At 42.8% G+C, this 25,009-nt stretch overlaps 1 protein-coding gene across 1 annotated transcript in view; it reads left to right on the top strand.

Moving 5' to 3' along the window:
• The window catches only part of mtcl2 (microtubule crosslinking factor 2), a 99,144-nt gene that overhangs the window by 47,479 nt on the left and 26,656 nt on the right, over positions 1 to 25,009 (top strand). The window contains exons 6-10 of the mRNA XM_078236648.1: positions 6,562 to 6,729; positions 10,285 to 10,410; positions 12,315 to 12,545; positions 14,281 to 14,445; positions 16,008 to 16,175. Coding sequence (XP_078092774.1) covers positions 6,562 to 6,729; positions 10,285 to 10,410; positions 12,315 to 12,545; positions 14,281 to 14,445; positions 16,008 to 16,175 — 858 coding nt within the window. The remainder of the gene's footprint in view (positions 1 to 6,561; positions 6,730 to 10,284; positions 10,411 to 12,314; positions 12,546 to 14,280; positions 14,446 to 16,007; positions 16,176 to 25,009) is intronic.

Raw genomic sequence — 25,009 nt, 5'->3', positions numbered from 1 at the left:
ATAGAAGAAAAAAACCCAAAACCTCTCAAATAGAGAAAACCTAAAATCCTGGAAACTAAAGAAAACTTTGAAGAAGGATTCTGACCTGAAGAAAGCTCGAGAAGCAGAAGAAATTCACCATGGAAATGCTCCAAAGAAAAGGTTGGAAGCTGAAGGCAGAAATTTAAAATTCCACACTACAGCAGAAGAGTCCATAGGATCTCTTAGAAGTCCGGCTACAATTTCCAGTGTGCAGAGTTAGCAGACCTAAAAACTCTAAATTCCATGGTACAGCAAGTCCTGAGAAAACTTTTATTAGTTTAGTGCTGAGGAATTGCTGTTTAAAAATCTGTTGGACAAACGGGATTCCCAAGATTGTACCTGAACACACGGCATCCAAGCTCGCTTCAAAAAGGAGGATGGGATAATTAATTAATTTGGAAAAATCGCAACTAAAGAATCTACTTTAAAGATGGGATTCAACACTTGCGACCCTATAGCATAGCACTGAAACATAGAAGTCTGTGGCTAGTTGACCCAAGCAGCTGTTGTTTACATTTTTTTCAAGGCTGAACACAAGTGCCATTGCAGTGGGGGCCCACCAAAACTGGCAAACACAGGTAAACTCTTTGACTTCAAACAAATCGAGGCGCCGTCTCAAATTTCAGCAACTTCTTGTAGACCTCTGGTTTTGAACAGACCACAGTTCTTTGGGCCTGAAGGAATCTGACTTCTGGTCATAGACATAGCTCTGGAGCCATTAAGATATGGTGACGAACAAATCTCTGAACTACTGTAATTCATAACCAGTCTTCTCTCTCTCGAGCAAAGATGCCTGTGTCACCCTGTCAAAACAACCACTGTTGTATATTCTACAGAACTGCAAGTTCCCAAGAGCTCAAAGAAGAAAGAATATCCTGACTGGCACTTCAGCTCTGAACTGTCTTCTCTCTTTGCAAAACAAGTTTGCCCATTTTTGCTGCAGGTACAGGAAAGCCCTCATTGGTCAGACCAGCCAACCACTCAGATGATTAACATGACACTTCCAGTGGAGGATAAACAACAGAGCAACCAACAATCAGAAGAGACTCGACCTCTGGCTCCAACACCTACTAATGAAGTCCACACCATGGTCACAGGGCAAACGCTACAACTCCCAGCCACCATGACAGTGTCACAATGTTGGAACCGAGTGGCAGTTGTTCATTGCCGACAGCAGATTACACAGTCATTCGAAAGGTGAGCTTACCGAAAAAAAAAAGACATCCTCTTAATGGGAAAGGCCACCCTCCGTTACAGAGATCATCACCACAACCCACACAATGAAAAGAAAGAGAAGGAAAAAACAACATGGAGATAAAACACAACATTCATCACCCGCAAGAAATGGGATTGAGAGACAGCCACCTATCACCACAACTGCCTAATCGACAGGGCGGTTCAATACTTAGAAATGGAAAATGCGGATAAAAAGATACCCAGATGTCAGGACAACCCACAAATCTACAGAGTTTGCCCGCAACAACCGAACCTACCATTTCTCCGACAGTAGTGTGAGCATCATATGGAAGGGTTACAAGGCCTCCAGACTGCCTGAACCTGTGCACTCAGACTTGAAGGGCAGATTGGGTAATAATAATGATGAAAATGTATTGGATAAAGACTTGTGGGGTAGTGTAGTAAAAGGATCTGACACATTTACGATTCACCTTGGACTGAGTAAGGTACTGCACAATGATGTAAGAGAACACGTGATCTGCACCTAGGAGTCAGTCTAGTGTTGGACAGAGCTGTGTGCATAGGCAAGCGTGGAAACAGCTCCCAGCTTGAACCCTTTACTGTATATATGTATATAGATCTTGTCGTTAATGAATGCACACATTAAAACTACTAAAGACTATGAAAATTTAATTAAGACCTATCGAACGGTATCTAAAATCCAACATCATGACCCACTGCCACATTGATGACTTTCATTCCTGGATGCAACAAAGATTGGGCTTACATCACTCTGTAATTTGCGCTTGCAGGAGAAGAGGCTTCACAACACCAGAGAGATGGGGTGGGTTAGTGTGGCTAAGGTGTCGCTCTGTTGAGGTTGAAATTGCGAGGCTGCCCTCTGAGCTCATTATCAGAGATGGTGAATTGCTCGTAATAGGTTAGGTCCATGTTCGATCATCGAGTCAGTTGTGGAGGTAATTCTGTCAATCCACTTGGCAGGTTGGAAAGTTGGTTTGGGGGGATGTGCTGGGTGGATTGTACAAGAAGGGTTCCGTTAAGCTGGTTTAAGGCATTGGATTGGATCCGGGCATGCTCTCAAAATATCCAGGTCACACTCTAATTACCTGCTTTAGTGTATCACAGACATCTCATCGGTGACTACCAAATCCCCCACCCAGGGCTGTCTGATCCCTATGCCGACACAGATACTAGCAACTTCAGAGGGATATTGCACACGTGTAGAGTTAGTTTCACGTGAAGGACACTGTATCAGAGTGCAGGAGAAGGCACCTAAATCAGAGACATCTGTGCACAGTTCCCTTTGGAGTGAGGAAGGTGGTCACAATGAAACTCCAGTAGTCATTGAGGTAGGGCCTCAGAAGTCACCTAATGGGGCACAGTACATGAATAATGAGCAGCAGCTATGTGGCTATCTGGCAGAGTTCACTGAGGAAATGCAAGCCCATGCACATGTAGAGGGCTGTTCCAGCATTTACCGTCCATCATAGAGGCAGCTACGATGACCCAGCTTGCTGATAAAGATGCTGTTCATACTGTGTAGTACCATGCTGAGTGCTGTGCAGAAGGAAATGAAACGCATTTGAGTGTTCCACATGATGGCAAGTCAGGAAATTGCGTTTTTCATTGAAGCTTGTACTGTGGGAACTCCCATTCAATTAAAGTATTCGTCTTTCTCGGTGGCAAAGGGCATGGGTTCATGAGGAGCCTTGGTGAGTTGCAATACTTACTACCTGTTGTAGGTGTCACACATTGATGTTACTATGGTGGGTAGAGATTGTGGAAGGAAGTGGATGGGTGGCAAGCACACTCGTGGCTTATTCCTGCACAGTGTCCAATTGATGCATTTCTGTTGCCCGTGCATTCTGATCTGCAGATCTTAAGTCTTAACTCGCACTGTTTAGGTCTACTGTTAAAATGGGGGACACACTTTGGCTGGGTTCAAAGTGAAATTGTCTCTGCTTATTTGTCAGGCTGTAGCAGAAAATTGCCGGTCCAGCTTTGAAAGGACAACTTGCGACTAATCTGAGGAGAATGGTAAATCCAAGAGTGGTGATCTTGCTGAATTCAGCCATGCTGATGACATTGAATGTCAAGGGTCCCTGTTGCATTCTCTGTTGGGGATGGGCATCTCCTGGAAGATGTGCATGAATCTGCCACTCAGAATGTCGCCCATTGTTGCCACCTTCCTCAACATCATCTCCATCAAAATCAATGAGATCCTCCTCTCCCTTCTTCTCCAATACTGTAGCTCTTTTGCTGACCTCTGAATGTGAATGCCCCTTCATTGCATCATATTATGGAGCAAATGACCATTATCCTCTCGAACCTTGCAGGCGAGTACTACTGCGCTCCTCCTGAGGGATCAAGACATCTGAACCGTAACTTCATCAGGCCAATAGCCTACTCAATGACGATCCTCGTCTGCAAGCGGCTATTGTTGTAGCGACATTGGGGCCCCGTCTCTAGTTGCCGCAAGAAGCAGGTAGCGATCTTCTTGATCGGTATCGTTTGTCCCACAGAAGCCAACCACGACCTGTGTCAAGGCTGGAAAATTTGCGACAGGCATGAATGCCTGAGAAAATAGCCATGGTAAATGCCAGGAAAACATGCACATACATGCAGCAAGGTCCTATTATGGTCACACACAACCTGCACATTGGAGTGAAACAATTTTCTGTCTCATATGTCTGCGCTGTGGCATTGGTGCGTTGTAGGGAGTCTACCACTCCTTGAAGTTGACTTTCATTGCTATTTGTGATATATATAAATGATTTGGAAGAAGGTGTAACTGCTGTTATCAGCAAGTTTGCGGATGACACGAAGATGGCTGGACTTGCGGAAAGCGATGAGCATTGTCAGGCAATACAGCAGGATATAGATAGGCTGGAAAATTGGGCGGAGAGGTGGCAGATGGAATTTAATCTGGATAAATGCGAAGTGATGCATTTTGGAAGAAATAATGTAGGGAGGAGTTATACAATAAATGGCAGAGTCATCAAGAGTATAGAAACACAGAGGGACCTAGGTGTGCAAGTCCACAAATCCTTGAAGGTGGCAGCACAGATGGAGAAGGCGGTGAAGAAGGCATATGGTATGCTTGCCTTTATAGGACGGGGTATAGAGTATAAAAGCTGGAGTCTGATGATGCAGCTGTATAGAACGCTGGTTAGGCCACATTTGGAGTACTGCGTCCAGTTCTGGTCACCGCACTACCAGAAGGACGTGGAGGCGTTAGAGAGAGTGCAGAGAAGGTTTACCAGGATGTTGCCTGGGCTATGAGGGCGAAATCTGTTGGTTTCCGTGTTTGGGATGCCACATCCGTAAGCAAGTTGATGTATTTTCCCAGCTGAGCAAAGAGTGCCAGTGGTGATGTACTCGTGGGCAGCTGATTGAGAGATGCTGATTGAGAAGTCTGGAAGGAGCTCGATGCACAGACATTCAAGGCCATGGTGCACTGAGTGCAACACTGAGGCAGGGCATGGCAATTGGTTGATCCTCCACCATGGCACAGGTATCTCTAACCATTTCTCTTGACAGTCGGAGCCTTTGCCTGCACTGCAATTCATTCATGTTAAATAACTTCTTTGGAGACAGTTCACCCTTTGGGGTAATATCTCCCCCTCCTCCCTACTGCACTTTATGGTGGCTCTACCAATTCCCGGCCGGGTAGCTTGGCCACGTGTTGCTACTGCTGCACTTCCTCTATGGCCCGGATGTGGGAAGGTACCTGATCATCTTTTTTTCAACTTCATTCCTTTCTTACGTATTCTTCATCCAGCAGAAAGGTTGTCTTTCTTGACTGCCCAATGCTGAGGCTTCCTTGTTCAAATATTAACTTTTCAGAATTCTGCACAAGGGAAGCAAACCTTTTCAGGGTCCTTCAGAAGCACTTATGACTCCAAATCTGTGTCTCTTACACTGAGTCAGCAGTGAAAATTGCATCTCTTTAAACACTCCATTAATTAGAAATGGACCTCCAGTTTGTAAATCATAGCCTACCTCCTTTCCCCCACGGCAGAAGTTGTTTCAACATGGAAATGAAGGTACCGCCTGCCATCTTTGAAGGTCCGCCAAGTCTTCCTGACGCTATTGTGAGGCACTATGGTTGGTTAAGGATGGAGAAATCACCTATAGTTTGTGCTCTTAATCAATATCGGGTGGCCTGCGTTGAAAATCCATTATGGGCATTGGGTGAGGACAGAATCAAACTGCGCTGTGGTCACACCCTGGTTCAGAACAGCCTGATTAAACATTGACTGTCGAGATCACACGTGAATAACAGCCATTTCGGCAAGGTAGTCGAGTGTGAATGTAATTGTATCACAGCAAAACGTCAATAGCTTCAAGAGAGCATAGCAGAAAATTGGTAAAGATAAAGGGTATTTTAAATGTTATTTTTGATTTAATAAAATCAATGTAACCTTGGAAACGAAAGCATCGGCTTTGGGCACAAAGTACCATAACGTGTATTCCTGCAGCATTCACACTGTGACTAAAATATGCTGTAACTTCCCGAAAAATCAGTGAAGCAGCAAAGCTGAAGGCATAGCTGTTTTAAACACTATAGCCCGCTTTGCCGTAATTTAGATGTTAAGTATTAAAATGAAAAAGGTAGAGAGTAGCAGATGTTTTAATAGAGGATTTCTAATGATCTACTTTTAATTCAAAGTCACTTACTTCAAACCTGATCCAGCAGCCTTTTAGCATTAAATTCCCACGCCACAATGTTATTCTCATGGCGTAATTCAATGTTAGGGTAATTTGAAATTGTAGCACAAAACATTTGAATTAACTGCACCTTAGCAAGATTTCAGTACCCGACTATGACACTAGATAAAACACTTGCAATGGGATATTGTGTAAGTAGGTTTGTCATCTCACAATCTGATTATCAGACACAGTGTAAATTGGATATCGCCTTTTTTTAATTTACTGGTCAGATGCTTTTGTAGTTTAGTCGATTTGGGTTCACAGCCTTTTATTGCTTCCGAGAATGTTTCCAAGAAGTGCATGCCACCCCCTTGATTGAATCAGAGCTCTATTGCCTGCATGTTGCTGGTTTAATCCCTGCATCACTCACTGCATGTGCACCGTAACTGGTGTTTGCACACTTTTTCTTCTCTTTTCTCTTTTTTTTCAAACACATCAGCCCATAATTTTGCCCATTGTCTTTTTAATTTTGTTTACGACACTCTCATATGCCACTGTAATAAAGATGTTTTTCCTTTTCATACTTTTCTTTGTCTTGTAGTTTTTTCAATGTTTACTATACCCAGTTTTTGTTTCTTTGTTCCTTCCCTATCCTTTGTTTTGTTTTCATTAACTTGCCCATGCATGCAGCAGCCTGACTTTAGGGATCAAGTGGACTGGCAGCAAGATGTTAGCCATACCCCAGAGATCTGTGCGACCGATGCTGACACCAAGGAGTACCGGGAAAATTCCAAGGAGTATACCGCTAAAGATTATAACATCTACGGCCACGAGGAAAGTGACTCCTACGCTACAGAGGTAAATTTATAAAATTATCTATGTCTATAATAAAATTACAAGTTAATAATGGAAAATGTGTCACACTATTTCTCAATATCCACTATTATTAGTGTGGTCAGGTAAAAAGCAAATCTCGCTGGGGCTATTTATGGTCGAGAAGAGGACGCATTACTTCATAAGGAATATTATACTTTGTAACACGGTATGTTCTTATAAGTTATGAGTTTATGTTTTTTAAGGCGAAAAGTCTAATTCTTGGTGAATAAAACTGGATGGGTTTCTACAGCGATTAATTGAGAGACTGCAGATATTCTGGATCTGGCATTTTGTGTTCCTGTTAAGTTATTCAAGTTAAACATGGAAATTTGTGTGTAGTAGTTGAAGTGTGACCACAATATGATGGATTGGCTTTGTGTAATAGAATTAGTGAATTGATTGGCATGTATCAAGTTGAGGATTTACTGTTTTTTGAGGACAAATACTTATCATTTGATTCTCTGCCTTTTGGCTGTGATCAATCCCAAGATGGGGTGCAGTGCCTTATCTTGTCTCCCTTGTAGGGGCCATGAATTGGATTCAATTAGATTTTGAATTTGGTTTTTGGAGCAAGCAAGGAAGGGATTTAGGTTTACCCAGTCCATTCTGAGCATTGGCTTTGTAATTTTAAGGATAGAGTAAAAATGTGTTTTAAAAAGCAATTGGAAGTAGTAGCAGACTCTTCATTGTTCAAGTATGCCCACACTCTAAGTGGTTTCAAAGGCTTCACATTTTACAGCTGAACCTACATAAATGCATTTGATTTTAGTGGAAAAGGGAGTCCATGCTGCTTTTGCATGAACCGCGTGATAAGGAAGATCCAAGGTATCTAAGTAGCTTGACGACTGCAGTTGATGACGAGTACAGGGTGTTTCACTGTTTTCACTCTTTGCCCCAGGGTTGTTAATCATGGCCTATGTCCATGGTATTCCTATTGGGCAAGGCGAGGTGGGAATCACCAAAACCTACCCCAGCCAGAAAGGGGATTGAACCGGCATCAAGAACAGATTTTAGAGTCACTTTCCACTATTATTGATTTAAGGATGGTTAAGTTAAAGGTCTCTTCCTGCCGCTATTGGCATTTTACCCACAGTGAGGTAGATGGGGAGACTGCCCGGTAAAGCTTGGCAGCCTTCCAGTGAGCTTGGGGAGGGAGTCCTTGAGCTCTTTGGCCCTCCCCTACCTGCCCTCCCCTACCTTGGCTATGGCACCACATTCCCCCCACTCCTCTCCCCACCACACCAAGGTTCATGGTTTGACCGCTTTTTAGCAGCTTCGAGCTATTCACACAACATTCCAGGTTTTAGACCTTTTTAGCCAGCTTGTACATTGTCTCGAAGAGCACCTTTTCTGCCAGACAGAAAAACTGACCTCTTCCTGAGAGTGACTTGCTTCTTCTCCTCACATGAATTCTGTGTTTCTCTTTCTGTTTCTGTCTGCTTCCGCTTTGTGTGTGCATCTCTGCCTTCATCCTCCAGCTTTACTGCTCGTGTCCTTTGTGTCCACAGCTCTCTTTTGTACCTGTCAACCACACAGCTTCTTTTGACGTAAGCAAATAAATAGAGACTATTGCAAGAATCATCGAATAGCTTTTATTGAAAATTAGATGCACTCCTCGTTGATTCCTGATGTACATAGCTGGTTAATGTAGTTCTCACCTCTGTGTATTCTTGCCTTTTTATGCATATGCAAATGTGTCCCCGAAGCGATTGAATGATAATCTTGCTGAATTTAGTTTTTATTCTTTATTTGTGAAGAGATTTGTATTGCTCAAAAGGATCCGAGTTCCATTTTCAGATAATTTTGCAGACAATTGATTTTGTTCATTATGCCTCGACACTGGAGGTCGAATTTTTGTCTGGGCTCAGAACAACCTGATTGACACGCACTGGCAGCTCGCAAAATGCACACCCAACCAATGTGGGACTGTAGAAGGGATTTTTGTCTTTTCACACACGGGTTGGGTTTACAGAGCATTTTGCAAGCTACAATGGAGTGCACGAGGAGTGTGGGTGCAAACATGGACAGGTTAGATCCTAGAACTACCTTGGTTCTCCCACACAGCAGTCCGGTCCCCAACATAATTCAAAAGCCCACTAAATCTCACCCGTCACCTACACCTGCGCCTCCTCACATTCCCCATGTGACCTCAATGCCCCCATGTACCCTCAATAATAACATCCAAGTAGGCACCAATACAGTTCTCAGGAGCCAAGCAATTTTAAATAAATTGGAAAAACATTAAACCGCTAACAATCTAAGATAGCCCTGAATTCAAACCCACTATCAATGATACTGGACCAAAAAAATCCAAGGGGAAAAAAAACATTGCCATCCTTTAAGTGCCTATTAGGTCTGTAAACAAACAAGGAACCACAACAAAGACATGTTCTGTTAGGCTCATAAAACTTTCAATAGTTCTTGGATCAATAATACCACCTGCTGAGCTGAAGCTTTTGAAACCCAGTCAAGCATTAATAATGTAATAGCTGTCATCACAAAGGTTTTCAATGACAAAGCAGATATCCATTTCCAAGCAGAGTGCCTGTCAACCAATGGGAGTGAAGCAGATCAGATCATTTTCTCTACCGTCAGAAGCAGGTTTTTTGATTGAATAAAAGCAGCGACTCCCAGTCCAATAAGTCAGAATATAAAAACATGACAGCTGAGAAATTGTTTTACATTTTTAACACTTTTACTATACTTTTTCCATCGTAGAAATACTGTATTGCATGTGAGCAATTATACAAAGTTGGTCAATATAATGGTCAAGTTATCTTCGCAGGACTGATCCTGCGATGAACTGCATTAATAAACACATCTACATTACAACACAACAACGAACGGTAATGTTTGACGGTGTCAGAATATTTGACATTTTGCTGTCAGAACATTCGCAAATCCTCAGCAGGCTTTTCATTTTCTTCACAAACTCTCAAACCTGATGTGTTTTTAATGGGCTTACCAAACCCCACCACCGAAAGAAAATGGAATACAAGAGAAAATCAGATTTTCATTCCCATTTAAAATGCGGAACCCGATTTCAGCGGCGGGAGGGGTGGGTGGGGTGGTTTTTAACAACAGGCATTCAACAGGCACATGCCAAAAGGTTAGTGGAAAATGGCGCAGGCTTTTGGGAATGTCGAGGGAAAATCACTTACCGGTGGGGAGGGGGGGATCAATGTGGCTATTTGTGCATCGAAGTGTGCCTCCGTAATCTGACAGCTATTCAGCCCCAGATATTCAGAGCTCGCATTGCAATTTTCATATCTCCTTCTGCTCAGGGAACTGTCATTAGTTCTCAACTGGTCATAAAATGGGAAGTATTATTTCAGCACAAGTGCCATCACTCATTTGTATCGTCTTAGAACCACTTTCCAGAGGCTGGGGCAATTCTGAAAGTCAACACTCTCCTGTTGTCTTCACTGAGGGAGATTGTGTAGTATGTGAGAAAATTGTTGGGAGAAAAGGTAACCTAAAAATTTCCTCATGACCCTGTTGCCGCTCCTAATTCTATGATTCCTCATTTAAAACCAGGTCAAGGAACTACAACTTGATTTATCCGAAGCCAAGGAGACTATCCGAGGACTGCAGGAGCAACTTGTTCAGGAAAGGGAACTTCGGAATGAAGAGGCGGTGAGATTTCAACAGAAGGTGTCACAGGTCAATGTCAAAAGAATAATTCATTTCACATAAAATGGAATTTGAGTTTTAAAATGAAACGTAGCATGACAGTGTTACCATTTAAAAATTGCCACTGTTCAAATTCTGGGGTAAATAATAATTAAATTGATCATGTATGTACAACATGCAACCAAACAAAGTGGATAAATCTTGTTCAGGCAAAATGTCGTCACGCACTTGACACTTGTTAATCATTGGAACATCTACTCAACATGGTGTTATTTTCAAAGATATTCACTTGTGGAAAGGGCACTGCCATAAATTGAACACTTTACTATTTTGCTTCATTTTCAAGTCCCAAATCTCTTTCTACAGGGAATTTTGCAGGATTGCTCTTTAAAGAGAGACCTATCCACTGCTTTGTCCATGTTTCAGGCTTATTGGCAGCTATGGGCTGAATTGAGGCTCTGATAAGACTGACAAACATGTGCATGTTAAAGTGCATTTGTCTCTCATTTTGTATTCGGATTTGCGGTTTTTCTGCCTCTACTTCATTTCCCACGGCTGACTGTCAACATCAGTTATCTCTGTTCGTGTGTCTCTGTTTGCCATCTGTCTGTCTCTGTCTCTTCGTTCTGCGCGCGAAAGCTGGAGATTGTGGGAAGCGGTCATTGCTGTCCCAGCATTCAGCATAGAGAACCTTTTGAAGAACTGGAGCAAAGTATTGGTCAATTCAAGGATCTCCTGCTTGGATTCAATTCTGTTTACATGAAATGTTTTGTTTGTCAAATTGGACTTCTACTGATGTTCTGTAATTCCTGTAGAAGCTGGAATTCTGCAAATGGCAGTGACCAGCGCTTGGACTATTCAACACTACTTAAAAACAAAGATTGCAAAAATAATAATGGATAAATAATGTCATTTAGCCTATATTTCCTCAGGAATCAATCTATCAGTATGTAGCTTTTTTTGTATCATTTTTTTAAAACCTTACTTGGTAATTCCTGTTTCACTCAGTGTTTTGTACAGTATACCTTATAAGATCCCCTCGCGTTCATCTTTGGCAGCTAAAGAATCTCAGCTTTGCTCTTTTCATTAAGAAAATTTGGCATATCCTTGAAGGAGAACATTAGCAGCGCATGGGGGGAGTTCTATTGGATAATTCCATCAAAGAGCCAACATAAGTATGATGGGTCAAAAGGCCTCCTTCTATGATTCTACTGCATACAGAGTAAAATAATTTTGCATTGACTGGAGTTTTGCAGGGCGAGGAAGATTCAGTATCTGGTCTCTGCTGAATGAACTGTTTGGAAAGCAGTAAGGGTGTTAAATTGGAAAAAAGAAAGCAAGCCTGATCAGGGACTACCACTCACGATTGTTATCCATCATTCCCAGTCGAAGCTCCCCTCCGAAGAATGAGCATTTGACTGAGGTACCACAGGGCTGCTGGCACCATTTGAGCAATGAGGAGAAACGAAAAGAAAATCATTGGAAAAGAAATGCCATATTAATGCACAATTTGTGTGTGTGCGCGCCTGTCTGCCTTCTGGGAAAAAGCCAGGGAAATGAGAGCATGAGTCACCTTGGGCCAGTCTTGCTGACTTCCTAGTTACATGGAGGCATTGACAGAGCCTTGGGGTACATGTCACATTCACAGCTCCAAACTAGCAAACCCAGTCTCGTATCTGAGGGTCAAATGGAAGAACTGGAAAGACTTTTTTAATGTTATTTTTCTTGAGGTACTTAAGCAAGCACTATGGAATTTGATGAGACTAATGGGGCATATCTGTTTTAGCAGCTGGTTTTTATGCCGAGGGTGAGTGTGCAATGAACCACGACACAAACATACGAGTTGCTGATAGGAGACATGCATGGTTTGGTTCACTGTTAATCTAAATTAAGGCTTTTATGTTTCTCACTGGTACTTTAATTGCTTTCCACAGCTTAAAGAGGAGCAACAAAAAGCTCTTGTACGAAGAGATTTTGAGCTGCAGAGCCTGAATTTGCAGAGCAGACTTGAGCAGAAATTCTGGAGCCAGGAGAAAAACCTGTTTGTGAAGGAAGCTGATCAGTTCAAACAAAACCTCTTCCTGCTCTACATGAAGCTGAAATGGTTCCTGAAACACTGGAAATGTGGCAAAAAGATGGATAATGATGGTGATGATTTACTAGAGGTGCATTATTTGAAATTATTTCTTTAAATCTAATAATCTGCTCACTCTTCCAGGTGCTTACGCTTGAACTCTCAAACCATTTCAACAGCGCACAATTTCACCTCTAAAATAGATGCAGTCTACATGGAATTTTATATTGATGCAAGTCAAGTCATCCGATTAGTAAGGATATATGCATACAAAGTAAATCTTCGAGTAGATTACAAGGGCAGTGCATAGAGCACGTCTCTTGGGCTCATAGTCTTGCAGCTTAGAAGAATGAGAGGTAGTCTTATTGAAGCATATAACATTCTGAGGGGACTTGACAGGCTGGATGCCCAGATGTTTCCCCTCGTGGGAAAATCCAGAGCTAGGAGGCACAATTTCAAAATAAGGTGTCTCCCATTTTAGTTGGAAGTAAGGAAAGATTTCTCCTCTGAGGGTCGTTAGTGTTTGGCATTCCCTTCCCAGCGAGCAGTGGAAACTGTATCCTATATACTTAAGCGTGGTTTAGTCAGATTTTTAATTGACAGGGGAGTCGAGGGTTATGAAGGGCAAGCAGGAAAGTGGAAGTGAGGCCACAATCAGATCAGCCGTGATCTTATTGAATGGCAGAGCAGGTTTGAGGAATCAAATGGTCTACACCTGCTCCTATTCTGTCCCTATCCAAGCTAAAAGCGGGTTACTTCTGCAACCATGCTCCCAGTGGGGAGTCTTGCTCACTGAAAGCATGCCACAAAAGTCCTGTGTACATGGTGCACATATTTCAGATCAAAATGTGTGAATAATTACATGCATTGAAATTTTTGAGTTGTGCTTTTGGCAAGAGTAAACAGAGGAGCACAAAGTAAGAAAGTTTTAATTTTTTTAAACTGTAGTCTCCATTTTTAAAAAAGTTAGCATATTTGTGTACCATAATAGATTAGCCATTAGTGTGTAACAATGCACTACATTTTTTCAAAAATTTGTTCACATGATGTGGGCGTCACTATCTAGACCAGCTTTTATTGTTTATTCTTATTGCCCATGAGAAGGTGATGACGAACCACTACCTTGAGCCGCTACAGTCCATGTGGTGTAGGTGCACCCATAGTACTATTGGGGAGGGAGTTGTAGGATTTTGACCTAGCGACAGCAAAGGATTGGTGATGAAGTTCCAAATCAGGATGGTATATGACTTGGGAGGGAAACCTGCAGGTGGTGGTGTTTCCATGTATCTGCTACCCTTGTCCTTCTCGGTGGTAGAGGTCGCAGGTTGGAATTCACTATCGAAGAAACCTTGATGGATTGCTGCAGTGCATCTTGAAGATGGTGCACACACTGCTGCCACTGTGCATCATTGGTGGAGGGAGTAAATGTTTAAGTTGATGGGTGGACATGTCCTGGATGGTGGCAAGCTTCTTGAGTGTTGTCAGAGCTGCACTCATCTGGGCAAGTGGAGAGTATTCCATTCCACCCCTGATTTGTGCCTTGTAGACAGTGGGCAGGCTTTGTGGAGTCAGGCGCTGAGTTACTCGCTGCAGAATTCCCAGGCTCTGAGCTGGCAAGTCCAGTTAAGTCAATGATAACTCCAGGATGTTGATAGCGGGGGATTCAACGATTGTAACACCATTGGATGTCAAGGACAGTTGGTTAGATTCTCTCTTCTTGGAGATGATCATTGCCTGGCACTAGTGTAGCACAGGAGTTACTTGCTGTGTGCTTCATTTCTGTTAATTTCAGTCAAACAGTCCATGTGCTTTAATGCATTTGACAGGTGAATAGTGTGAAAGATTTATATTTGCTGATTGAAGAAGAAGAGCTGACCCCTCGCCAAGTGGACAATAAGACAGTGACCACAGATGATCAGTCTCAGAAAACCTTTGAGGAGGCTTTGAGTGTTCCAGTGGGGAAATCTGTTCCTACATCATGTTCGAAGCAGGTACGCCAATATTTTATAAGCAATTACAGCAATGAAAAGTAATGTTCTTTTCTGTGGCCATACTATCCAAAATTAATTGCTAAAACTATGTTCTATTAAAGTAAAGGGTTCATCTCCATTAAAGGCTCTACTCAAGAGAGTTTAACTCATGGTTTTTTTAAATAAGTAACAGTAGTTTGTATAAATTGTGTTTAAAGTACAGGCTATTATTATGATAGTTCATTTTTAATAGTGTGATAGTTAAACAAAAATATTGTGCAAGGTCAAACTGGAGTTCTGACAATGCTTAGCTTTATCTGGAATTGAAAGCTAGTCAAAGTAATGGTGGAAGGACATCTATTGTCTTTACCCGGTCTGGCTCACTTGTAACTCCAGATCCACAGCTTAACTGCCCTCTGAAATAACCTAGCAAGCTATTCAAGGGAAATTAGGGATGGGCAACACATACTGGCTTTGCCAGTGACACTCGCATCCCACAAAAGAATAAAAAAATTCATGTGACCTCTTTCGTGTGATCTTTGATGGGATGATAAATTTTGGCTACTTAATTTAATCAGTCTAAATTATTTTGTATGTCTTTCGCCGCTGCGTCTTCCTCTTTTCACATTGTCAGCAAACTTGCATTTAATTTTGGAATCCAAATGACTTGCATGGATTAGAAACAGCAGGAGTCTAGTCATCAATTCCTGTGGGAGTCAGTCTGTTCATCCCATCTGCTGTTGTACCTATCACAAGCACTGCTTAGTAATTTTAACATTGCTTTTTTTTCAGGTGGATCCAATAGCCAGTCATATAGTCTGTATCTGTTCTAGCTGTTCAGGACGTGGGCCACTTGGCCACAAGTCACTCAAACAGCTTCCTACCGCCACGCTTTGTGCCCTATTACTAAGCCAGTTTCGGATCCATCTTGTCAAGTTTCCCTGAATTCCATGTGCTTCAACCTTCTCAGTCTCCCATGTGGGAGCTTGTCAAAGGCTTTGCTAATGTCCCTATAAATTACATCAACTGAATTTCCCTCATCCACACACTCAAACACTTTTTCCAAAAATTCTATCAAATTTGTGGGGCATTACTTCCCTCTGACAAAGTCATGCTGATTACTCTGAATCAACCGATGCCTTTCCAAGTGGAGATTAATTTTTCCTTCAGAATTTTCTCCAATAGTTTCTGTACCACTGAGGTGAGATTCACTGGTCTGTAATTCCCTGGTCATCTGTACCACCCTTGTTGAAAAGTGGACCCACATTAGCCGTCCTCCAGTCCTCTAGCACTTCCCCCGTCGAAGCATCGCCACATCACTTCTCCCGTGGCCAGACATTTATGTGAGAAAATACAATTTCTATCTTGATAGACTCACATCCTTCCTTTTCTTTTTAGCAACTTCCTTCATCTAATGCTGTTACTATTGTTAACAATTGTTAAACTAAAATGTTACTGACATTTCAGTTTCATTAGGTTTGAGAATTGATGGTCAGTTGTGTCAAGATCATGTCCGTTATAGCAAACATGTTTTTGTTTTTTTTGACAGGAATAACATTTTAAGCTTGTTCTATATTTTCCAGTCAAGTGAATACAGTAGAGTTGTGGGAGACATTAAAATGATTGTAAAGGACCTTTGCACAGAGTTGAAGGAGGAAAGGAGGCGAACAAATGATCTTCAACTCCAGTTCGCAAATGCCAAATCAGCCTGGGAGATTGAAAAGTTGGAACTGAAAAGTCGAATTGCACAGGTAAGCAGAAATTGAAAACAATGTTTGAGGCAGCTCTGTTGTGTCAGCAACAGTCCACAGTTATCCTCACTACATCTGTTGTCCAAAGGCTAGTGTGCTCTCATCACTATCTAAGGGGTATTAAAGTACATTTGCGTCCTAGCTTTTATTAAGCACCAGAGACTTTACTATGATAACAGGACATTAGCAAGGTTGGACACAATAAAATATCATGCCAATTGTTTCACTGATCAAAAGCACATTCAAAGATTTGTTCAGCTGAACATAATTATGAATGTTAAGTATATACTACTGAAGATTGTCATGATTGTTTCTAATGGGTCTTTTTAAAAATCAAATGAGTTGTTATGGATGCTAATGAGAGAGTTGAGCGTAACTAAAAAGGACACTCGAAGACTAACAGTTATGTGTATATGGGTGTGACTTAGAAAGTGTGTCATTATCCACTTAAGTGCCACTATATGCTCAGTAGAGCTATTCTTTCTTGGGCATCTTTGCATAGAATTACATATAATAGGCAGCACAGAATTAGACCATTAGGCCTAAGCAGTCCACGCTGGCAGGCATTCTCAACTCAAGTCTCCTCCAATCCTTCCTTGTCTAAGTCTTATCAGCTTTGCCCTTCATTTCCTTCTCTCTCATGTTTGTTTAGATTCTCCTAAGTGCATCTATTCCATTGACCTTAACAATTCCACATTGTCACCACTCTCTGAATTCCCTAATTGATTTCTCAGTGACTATTTTACATCGCCTTCAGTTTTGCTCTTCCCCACAATGGCAACACACACCCCTGGCCCTGGATTTTTAGGGATTTGTGGAGAATGTGCCTTATCCAGAATGGTGCCACGGATCTGAATGTTCTGCCCACATATCCGGCACGGGCTGTTTTCATCAGTGGGGAAGGCTTGGATTATTTCCATGCACCTGCATTTTAAGTAACTGGCGGGACATTTAGAAGTGCAACTGACTACAACCAGAAGCAATTTTCATCGGTGCCTGACTCATGTGACCACCCTCCAACTCCCTTGTGTGTCACCTACGCATCTGTATTTGAACTTCAATTTTTTTGCCCTTTCCCAGGCAAAGACCTTCTGCTAACTTAAAACCTCTGCACATTCATTTTTTGCACTTTCCAAAAAAAAGTCCACTGGGATAAATGCAGGCGTGTGGCTGATACCCAAGGGAATTGGAGGAAGGGGCGTCCTGTGACCTTGGAAAGCCATACCTCATTGGCTCTCCTGACTTTGGCATCCAGGTAGGAGGAAGGATGGTGTGCCAGATAAAGGGATGAGTGCGCAGTGTGCCAAACAATGTGGAAAGGGAGATGACGCCATTCCATATACAGGTCAAAGAGGCACGTGAGCAGGAGCAAGGTGCAGCTAGAGATGGGGGACAAGGGCAGGAGTTAGAGGCAGTGGGGAAGACCGTAAGATATTAGCCCAAGATAAGAGTATATCAACCTCAAGATCATATCCGAACATGACAGAATACCAGTGTAGATGAAGGCTGGTTGCAGACTCGGGTGCCATTGTGCAAGAAGATCTGGCAGGGTGTGTGGTGTGGGGGTATACTTTCAGCAAGATGGCTGAAATCACGGTGCCAATGTTCCCGAGAGGGACTTGGGGCCTATGTGAAATTCCATCCTAAAGGGGGATCAGTTCAGATGGTGTCCCTATATATGCTCTTTTTAAACAACTGTACTGAAAAAAAAAACTACCAAGTGGGTGATAGCCCCTGGTGGGGCACTGTAACTAAATCAAAACTTTAAAAAGTCACTTAACACATCAAATTAAAGCGGTGTTCCTGTGGGGTGGAGGGGCAGGGAATGATGATGATATACTCCAGCCCCTGCAGTACTCACCAGTCACGGAAGGTCTCAAGTGTACCAGTGGACACCGTGTGCTCCTTCTCCAGAGCCACCCAGCCGCAAACATAGCCGCGGAGGAGTGCAGACAGTCAGTTGGATGATCCCCTCCACCGTCTGTTGCCTGGGTCTGTTAATAGCGTCTCTTTATACTCTATTGAGTAACCATTAACAAACTGAGGGACAAATTAAAAGAGTAGCTCCTTAAAGGGATCAGACAAAAAGCAAATCACAAAGGAAACTTAAAATGTTAAACCAAAATGTGACTAAAGGGCTCGATTAAACACCCCAATCCCCATGATGCCCACTGGGCACGAAAGGTCTCAGTGGTGCCAGCGGATACTGCATGCTCTCTCTCCAGGGACAACTGGTTGCAAATATAGCCACAGTAGAATGCAGATTGTCAGGCCAGACAACCCCCTCCATCCCCTGCTGCCTGGACCTAATAATGGTGTCTCTTTATATGTACTCAGTTAACTATCTAATCAATGCCTTCAACCAATATTTAACTTCAATTGATATAATTAGCACGGGTTAGACCACATGGCCTATTTCGGTTTGGTATATTCTATGTCATTTTATGTGAGCATATTTATGAAAGCAAAGCTGTAGTGAGCAGATGGCGGTATTGAATGTATGATGGCACGCATCCCAAGCATAACATGGGATCCATATGCGTGAAGCTGCAAGTTTATCAATGTCATCTTGCAGTCCTCCTCAATGTTGACAATCACTCTTGATTTTCCTGTCATTCTCAAATTTAGAAATTGTGTTCCTGATTCCAAAGCCTAAATTGTTAATTTGACAGTGCTTAGACTAACATTATCACAACATTGTTTGCTTTTTCACATTGAAGCATTTTGTAATGAGTAACACAGCCCTGCCATTTTCACGTTTGATGGATCTGAGTTGACACAACTGAAGCCTGTCAGAGTTTGTAACATGGTGACTTGGTAAAGTTAGGTAGAGGTCAGTTGGAATCACACCTATGTGACATGTTCGAAACAGATTAACTGAAATAGTGAGTGAAGCTGCTTAATTAGAATGCATTTCCTATATTTTGGAATCTCTGCTGGTATGCATTCAGGGTCAGGACTACTTCATCACCTTGAAAAGCTTGTTAGTTTTCTTTTAACATGGGGTGGCCTGTCCACATTTTCATGCATAGAATATTGACTAGCAGTTTTATTTATGGTGCTGCATTTACAGTTTGTTAGATTGTCAAAATGATTCTGGCATCTGTGTAGGATTTCATTTTTGTTAATGGTTAAAGTGTGCTTTGTGTACTGTTCAGCGTGGAAGAATCAGGAAATTTGCTTTGTAGCTTTTTGAACGTTGTGTGTCCTGATGTGCAGAGCCAGCAAGACAATGCTGTGCTTGTGCTTCAGTGTAAACTTGGAAAATTACTCCCTAGATGATTCCAATATTACACTTCACATTATAGTACTTCATGTTTGAACAGGTGTGGTTAGCATTGGTAGAGACACCAAGCTCAAACCTGGGGAAGAGCATTTCCCTTCCCACCCTCAGTTAATCAAAAGGAGATATAAAGGTGCCAGGATCTCCACTCCACACCTTTCTGCCTGACCTCACAGCCCACACCTCTCCTCCCCACCTCCGAACCTGCCTGAAGAGGCAGTAGATTTTGCCTGAGGTAAAATATCAGAACTTCTACAATCAACAGTGTGATAATCTTTTTTGTGATGTTGATTGAGGGATAAATATTAGCCACAAAACCGGGGATAACTCCTCTTATTGAAGTAGTGCTGTTGGATCTTTACCATCCACCCAAGCAGGCAGATGGGGCCTCGGTCTTAACATTGCATCCAAAAGATGGCACTGTCAATAGTGAAGCACTCCCTGAGTACTGGAGTGGATTGTCAGCCTTGATTTTTGTGCCCAGAGTGGGACTTGAGCCAGAATCTTCTGGCTCAGAGGCCAATGTATTATCCACTGAGCTGTAAGTGGCTCAGTGGATTCTCTGGGGGTGATTTGCAGCCTGTGTTTGCCATCAGAGAGATCGGCGACACAGGCGTAAGATTTCTGCCGGCGAGGGTTGGGGGTGGAATTTACAGGCACAAGGGAGAGCAGGCAGTGAAGGGGGAGCCCGCAATTGATTGTGTGTGTGTTCTCGAGATGTGGCCATCAGTGTCAGGGCATATTGTGTATCCCTAATTGTTCTAGTTTAATGCAGTGTCTTACTCGACCACTACAGAGGCGAGGTAAGAATTGACAGTGTAGGCATAGAGTTGTGTATCTGCCAGACTGGTAGGTTTCCTTTTCTGAAGTGCAAGTCATCCAGTTGAATTCTTATACCATGTGAGGTACTACACCACAAACTGTATATATAAATTAAATATGGATAAAATTGAACTGAGACCTTTAAAATGGCTGAACTTATTTCTGTCTGTGAGCCCCACTTTAGATTGTAGGGGCAGCACACTGGCTAGCACTGCACCCTCATAGTGCCACGGACCCGGGTTCAATTCCCGACTCAGGTCACTGTCTGTGTGGAGTTTACACGTTTTCCCTGTGTCTGCATGGATTTCCTCCGGGTACTCCGTTTCCTTCCACACTCCAAAGTTGTGTGGATTAGGTTGATTGGCCATGCTAAATTGCCCCTCAGGGTCAGGAGGGCTAGCAGGGTAAATACATGGGGTTCCAGGGATAGGGCCTGGGTGGGATTGTTGTCAGTGCAGGCTCGATGGGTCAATGGCCTCCTTCTACACTGTAAGGATAGTATGATTCTATGAAAAGAAGCTACTTGGCAGTCTTGGAAAAAAACGTGCGCCTTGTTATCTCGAAGGAGCTACTAATGTCCACCTGTGGGGACTCTACATTCCAATTTCAAAGAGAGCGAAAGAAAAGCCATCTGCAATTAATAACTCCAGCTGGGCAGAAGGAGATGGACCATCTGTAAGACAAGGCCCTGCAACCGTCCTTTCAATTCGGAACGGCTGAGACATTTAACAGTCTTGGAACCCAGAGGATGCAGTGGTGATAGCCACATGACATGGACTTCCAGCTTGTGGAACAAATAATATCACCTTGCTGAACTGCATAACTCGGCCTGTTGTATACTATCTAACTAGTAGCCTCACAGACAAGGAGCTCTACTCAGGTGGAACACTTGGACCCCATCTACATTGCATCTGCTGGAAGTTTGGTCCCATCACCTACAAGATGATGTATCTCTACATGCTACCTCATCATATGGAGTCAACGCCACCAGAAAAATGAATTATCCAGCATCGGTTTTCAGTCCATCGACCTCGGTGAAGGAATACCTCATTGGACTTTGATTCTGGACTTTGGAATCCGCAGGAAACCATATTTCCTTTCTCTGTGCTGTAAATCTTCCCTTTTTTTCATTCCCTTTCTTTACAATCTGAATACAAGGGGGATGTTGCGAACCCTCTTTTCGCGTTTTGAGTGTGTGCAAATAAATTAACCCCTTGAGTTTATCCTATCTTGAGTTTATTGTAGGACAATTAATAAAAGAAATTGGGTCGCACCAAAACTGAGCGTTTTGCAAATACTTACAAAGGGGGAAACCAATCATAAACACCTTTCTGTTTATGGACGAGTGGCAAGAGGAGAAATTAAGGTTGTTTAAATTAAGCCCACGCCTGTCTGTAACAGAAATCCGGGAACACCCATTTGAATTGACTGGAGTCCAAATAGGACACGGGCCAAATCTGATATAAAAGAGCTGATTGGAAATCAAAAATTAAAACTCGGTGACTGGAACAAATTCTAAAGCACAAGTAACTTAGCGCAGCAAATTCCTTTTCCCTAACACTAAGAAAATGGCAACTTTTGATGCCCGGATATGGGCCAAGCAAGGAGATCTGAATGGCAGAACATTAGCATCCCTTTGCACAGAGCAGCTGAAAGCTGTAACTAGGGGGGGGTACAGCTAAAGTTACCCAGTAAAGTGAAGGAAACTGATTCAGTTGTTGGTAGAACATTTGGATCTTAGTGCAGTTAGATAAAGTGCTCAATCTGAATCCCCTCCCCTCGGTAAATCCGAGCTGGAAAAGGTCAGAATGCAGCAAGAATTTCAAGAAAGTGAAAGAAAGAGAGAGAGCGAGGGCACGAGAGAGAGAAAGGGAGAGAGAAGAATTCCAGCTCCAAAAATTGGAAATGGAGAGACCGAGACCAAACAACTGAAAACTGCAATGGAAAATGTCTCTCTCCGTAGCATCCCCTATCTCCCTAACCCTGACCCACATTCTGGGGCCCTCAAGCATGCTCGATTCATGCCCAGGCTCGAAGAGGATGGTATGGGTTTTTGTTTTGCCACTTTTGAGAAAGCAGGGCAGCTAAAATGGCCATCAGATATCTGAACCTTTGTAATTCAAAGGCAGCTGTCAGGAAGAGCCCAAGAGGTCGACTCGGTATTGACTCCTGATGTATCCTTGAATTATGAGCTCACCAGGCCTGCCACCCTAAGTGTCTACCAGTTAGTCCTGGAGGCATACCACCAGCAATTCCGGAACATTTGCAAGAACCCCATGCAAACCTACCTTAAGTTGAAATGGGTAAGGTCACTAAAGATCCCATGCAGCAATGCGAGAGGCGGTGTTAGGGTGGGAAGTGGTGTGCGGTGGAGGTTGCATAAATTGGTATTGTTGGAGGAATTAAAGAATTGCTTGCTTACCATCCAATCTGCAGATGCACAGAGTGGAGCAGAGAATCCTCATAGCCAGGGTTCAACAGTCACAGCAGGCAACTACAATCTCGCCCATGGGCCTGGAAACTCTGGCAGACCCTGTCTAAACATTCTCATGAACATTGAAAAGATAAAGCGATCTAGATAGGAAACACCGCCCCCCCCACCCCGCCAACCCAGAAAAGAAAACACAAAGGAAGGTGTGAGGAGTCCTGCAGCCCAAAAGAACAGTCTGAGGCTGGTGTATTCCCACTGTAATAAAATCGCCCATTCCAGGCCTCAGTACTAGAAATTAAGAGGGAAAACGATAGGTCTAATATGGCTCCACATGAGTAATCTCCTGAAAGACACTCCAGAGAGGCAGTGTGACAGAGCAGGCCAAGACACACAATAGAAACTTTTGGAGGGCATAGCACTATATATGTCCGAACCAGACAACCTCCCAGAGAACCTACGGAGTTTTGTCCTTCCAGGAGCAGTGTTCCACCACACACACCCTTACCCTAAAATGTGAGCAAGTCCATTGTACTGCTCCAGGAGAGAAACCTAAATCTACCACCCTCCTCCTATACCCAGTCCTCCTTGAGGGCCAAAGCCCTGATTAGTGGAGTGGAAGGATGATATGTATTTGCACCCCTCCATAGGGTCCACCTTGAGTGTGACTTTTTTTCAGGCCTTGTCACAATAGGAATTGTCCCTGATCTACCAGAGGCATTTCCTCCTTGGAAACAATTTGGCTGGCACCAAAGTGTTAGCTAACAAAAGAAAGAGGCCAACATCAGCCAGCAGGAATCTGCAGGAGTGTAGAGGCTGGGGAATGTTTAGAGGCCCAAATGGGTGAAATTAAACTCGTAGCCATTGAAAGAGGGCTGCTTGAATGTAACAAGGTTGAAGTCAGGCAGTGAAATTAAAAGAGGACCAGGAAGGGCCAAGATTCTCAGAATATCTCAGAATTACACAGAAACCAGAGTGGTCCCAGAGCACGGAAAAAAGTAGTGAGGGAAATGCCCTACATCGTCAAAGAGTCTGAGGAATGGCAAGTTATTAAACCAAGAAAGACCGAGCCAGAAGGAGATGGATCATCTGCTAGGACAAAGGCCCCACAACCTGTCTGTCAATTCCTAATGGTGGAGACACTTGACAGTCTTTAGGATTCAGACGATGGATTTTGCATCCTTTATGAAAGAACTGGTGGAGAGCTGGAAGTCATGTGACATGGACCTCTGGCTTGTGGAAAAAGTAACATTGCCTTGCTGAACTGCATAACTCAGCTTGCTCTTTACCATCTAACTAGCAGCCTCACTAGACAAGGAGCTCTGCCCAGGTGGAACATCTGGCCCCATCTACACTGCTGTGCTGGAAATCATCGACGATTCATCTCTGCAACACTATCTCAGCATGTGGAGTCGACACCACCAGAAAAGTAAATTATTCGGCATTGGGTTTCAGCCCACTGACCACCATGTAGCAATACCTGGACTTTGATTCTGGACTCTGTAACCCATGTGAAACCATATTTCCCTGTGGTTTCTGGACCGTAAATCTATTCTTTCTCTATCCCTCTCTCTTTACTACCTGAATGTGAGGGAGGCATTGCAGATCCTTTTTTTCCCCACATTTTGAGTGTGTGCAAATAAATTCATCTTTTGAGTTCATCCTATTTCAAGTTTGCTGTGGGGTTATTAATGCAAAAATTGGATCGCACCAAAGCTGAGAGGTTGGGCAATGTGCCACCACTTCTAAAGAGGGAAACGTGTCAAAAACACCTTTCAGTTTACAGGCGGGTGGTGAGAGAAGTTAGTACTGTTTAAATTAGCCTCCCTCCTGTCTGTAACATTTGACTGTCTGACGGTTTCACCTTTGCTGGTGTTCTATTTGCAAATCTTTAAAACTGAATCCAATTTCTCAAACTGATTTGAAGTTGTGCTCACTATTATAAGTCCAGTAACATCTGCACGCTTTTGTGTTTTGTTCAACAATATGCTTTTAATTTTCTGTATTTTGAGGCTATTTTTGAAGTCTGAATCAGTATTTCAGTTTGTTTTAAAAATAAACCTTTAATGTAGATTCACCCGGCAAGCCATTAATTCCTTTCAATGACTCTACAAATATCTGTGGCCAAGGAACCACTTTTCCTGATTTTATTGGAGGGAGGAATATGTAATATGCTTGCACAAGATTCCATTGGCATGCATTTTTGCACAACATTAACTCACTTAAAACGTACAGGTCATTATCATCTGTGTTAAAATAACAAGAGGAGAAATGTCATATCACCCCATTAAATACCATTCA

This window comes from Mustelus asterias, chromosome 20, assembly GCF_964213995.1.
Source record: "Mustelus asterias chromosome 20, sMusAst1.hap1.1, whole genome shotgun sequence".
Classification (NCBI taxonomy): domain Eukaryota; kingdom Metazoa; phylum Chordata; class Chondrichthyes; order Carcharhiniformes; family Triakidae; genus Mustelus; species Mustelus asterias.
The sequence above is the reverse complement of the archived record's forward strand: the minus strand, read 5'-3'. Positions and strand labels throughout refer to the sequence as shown.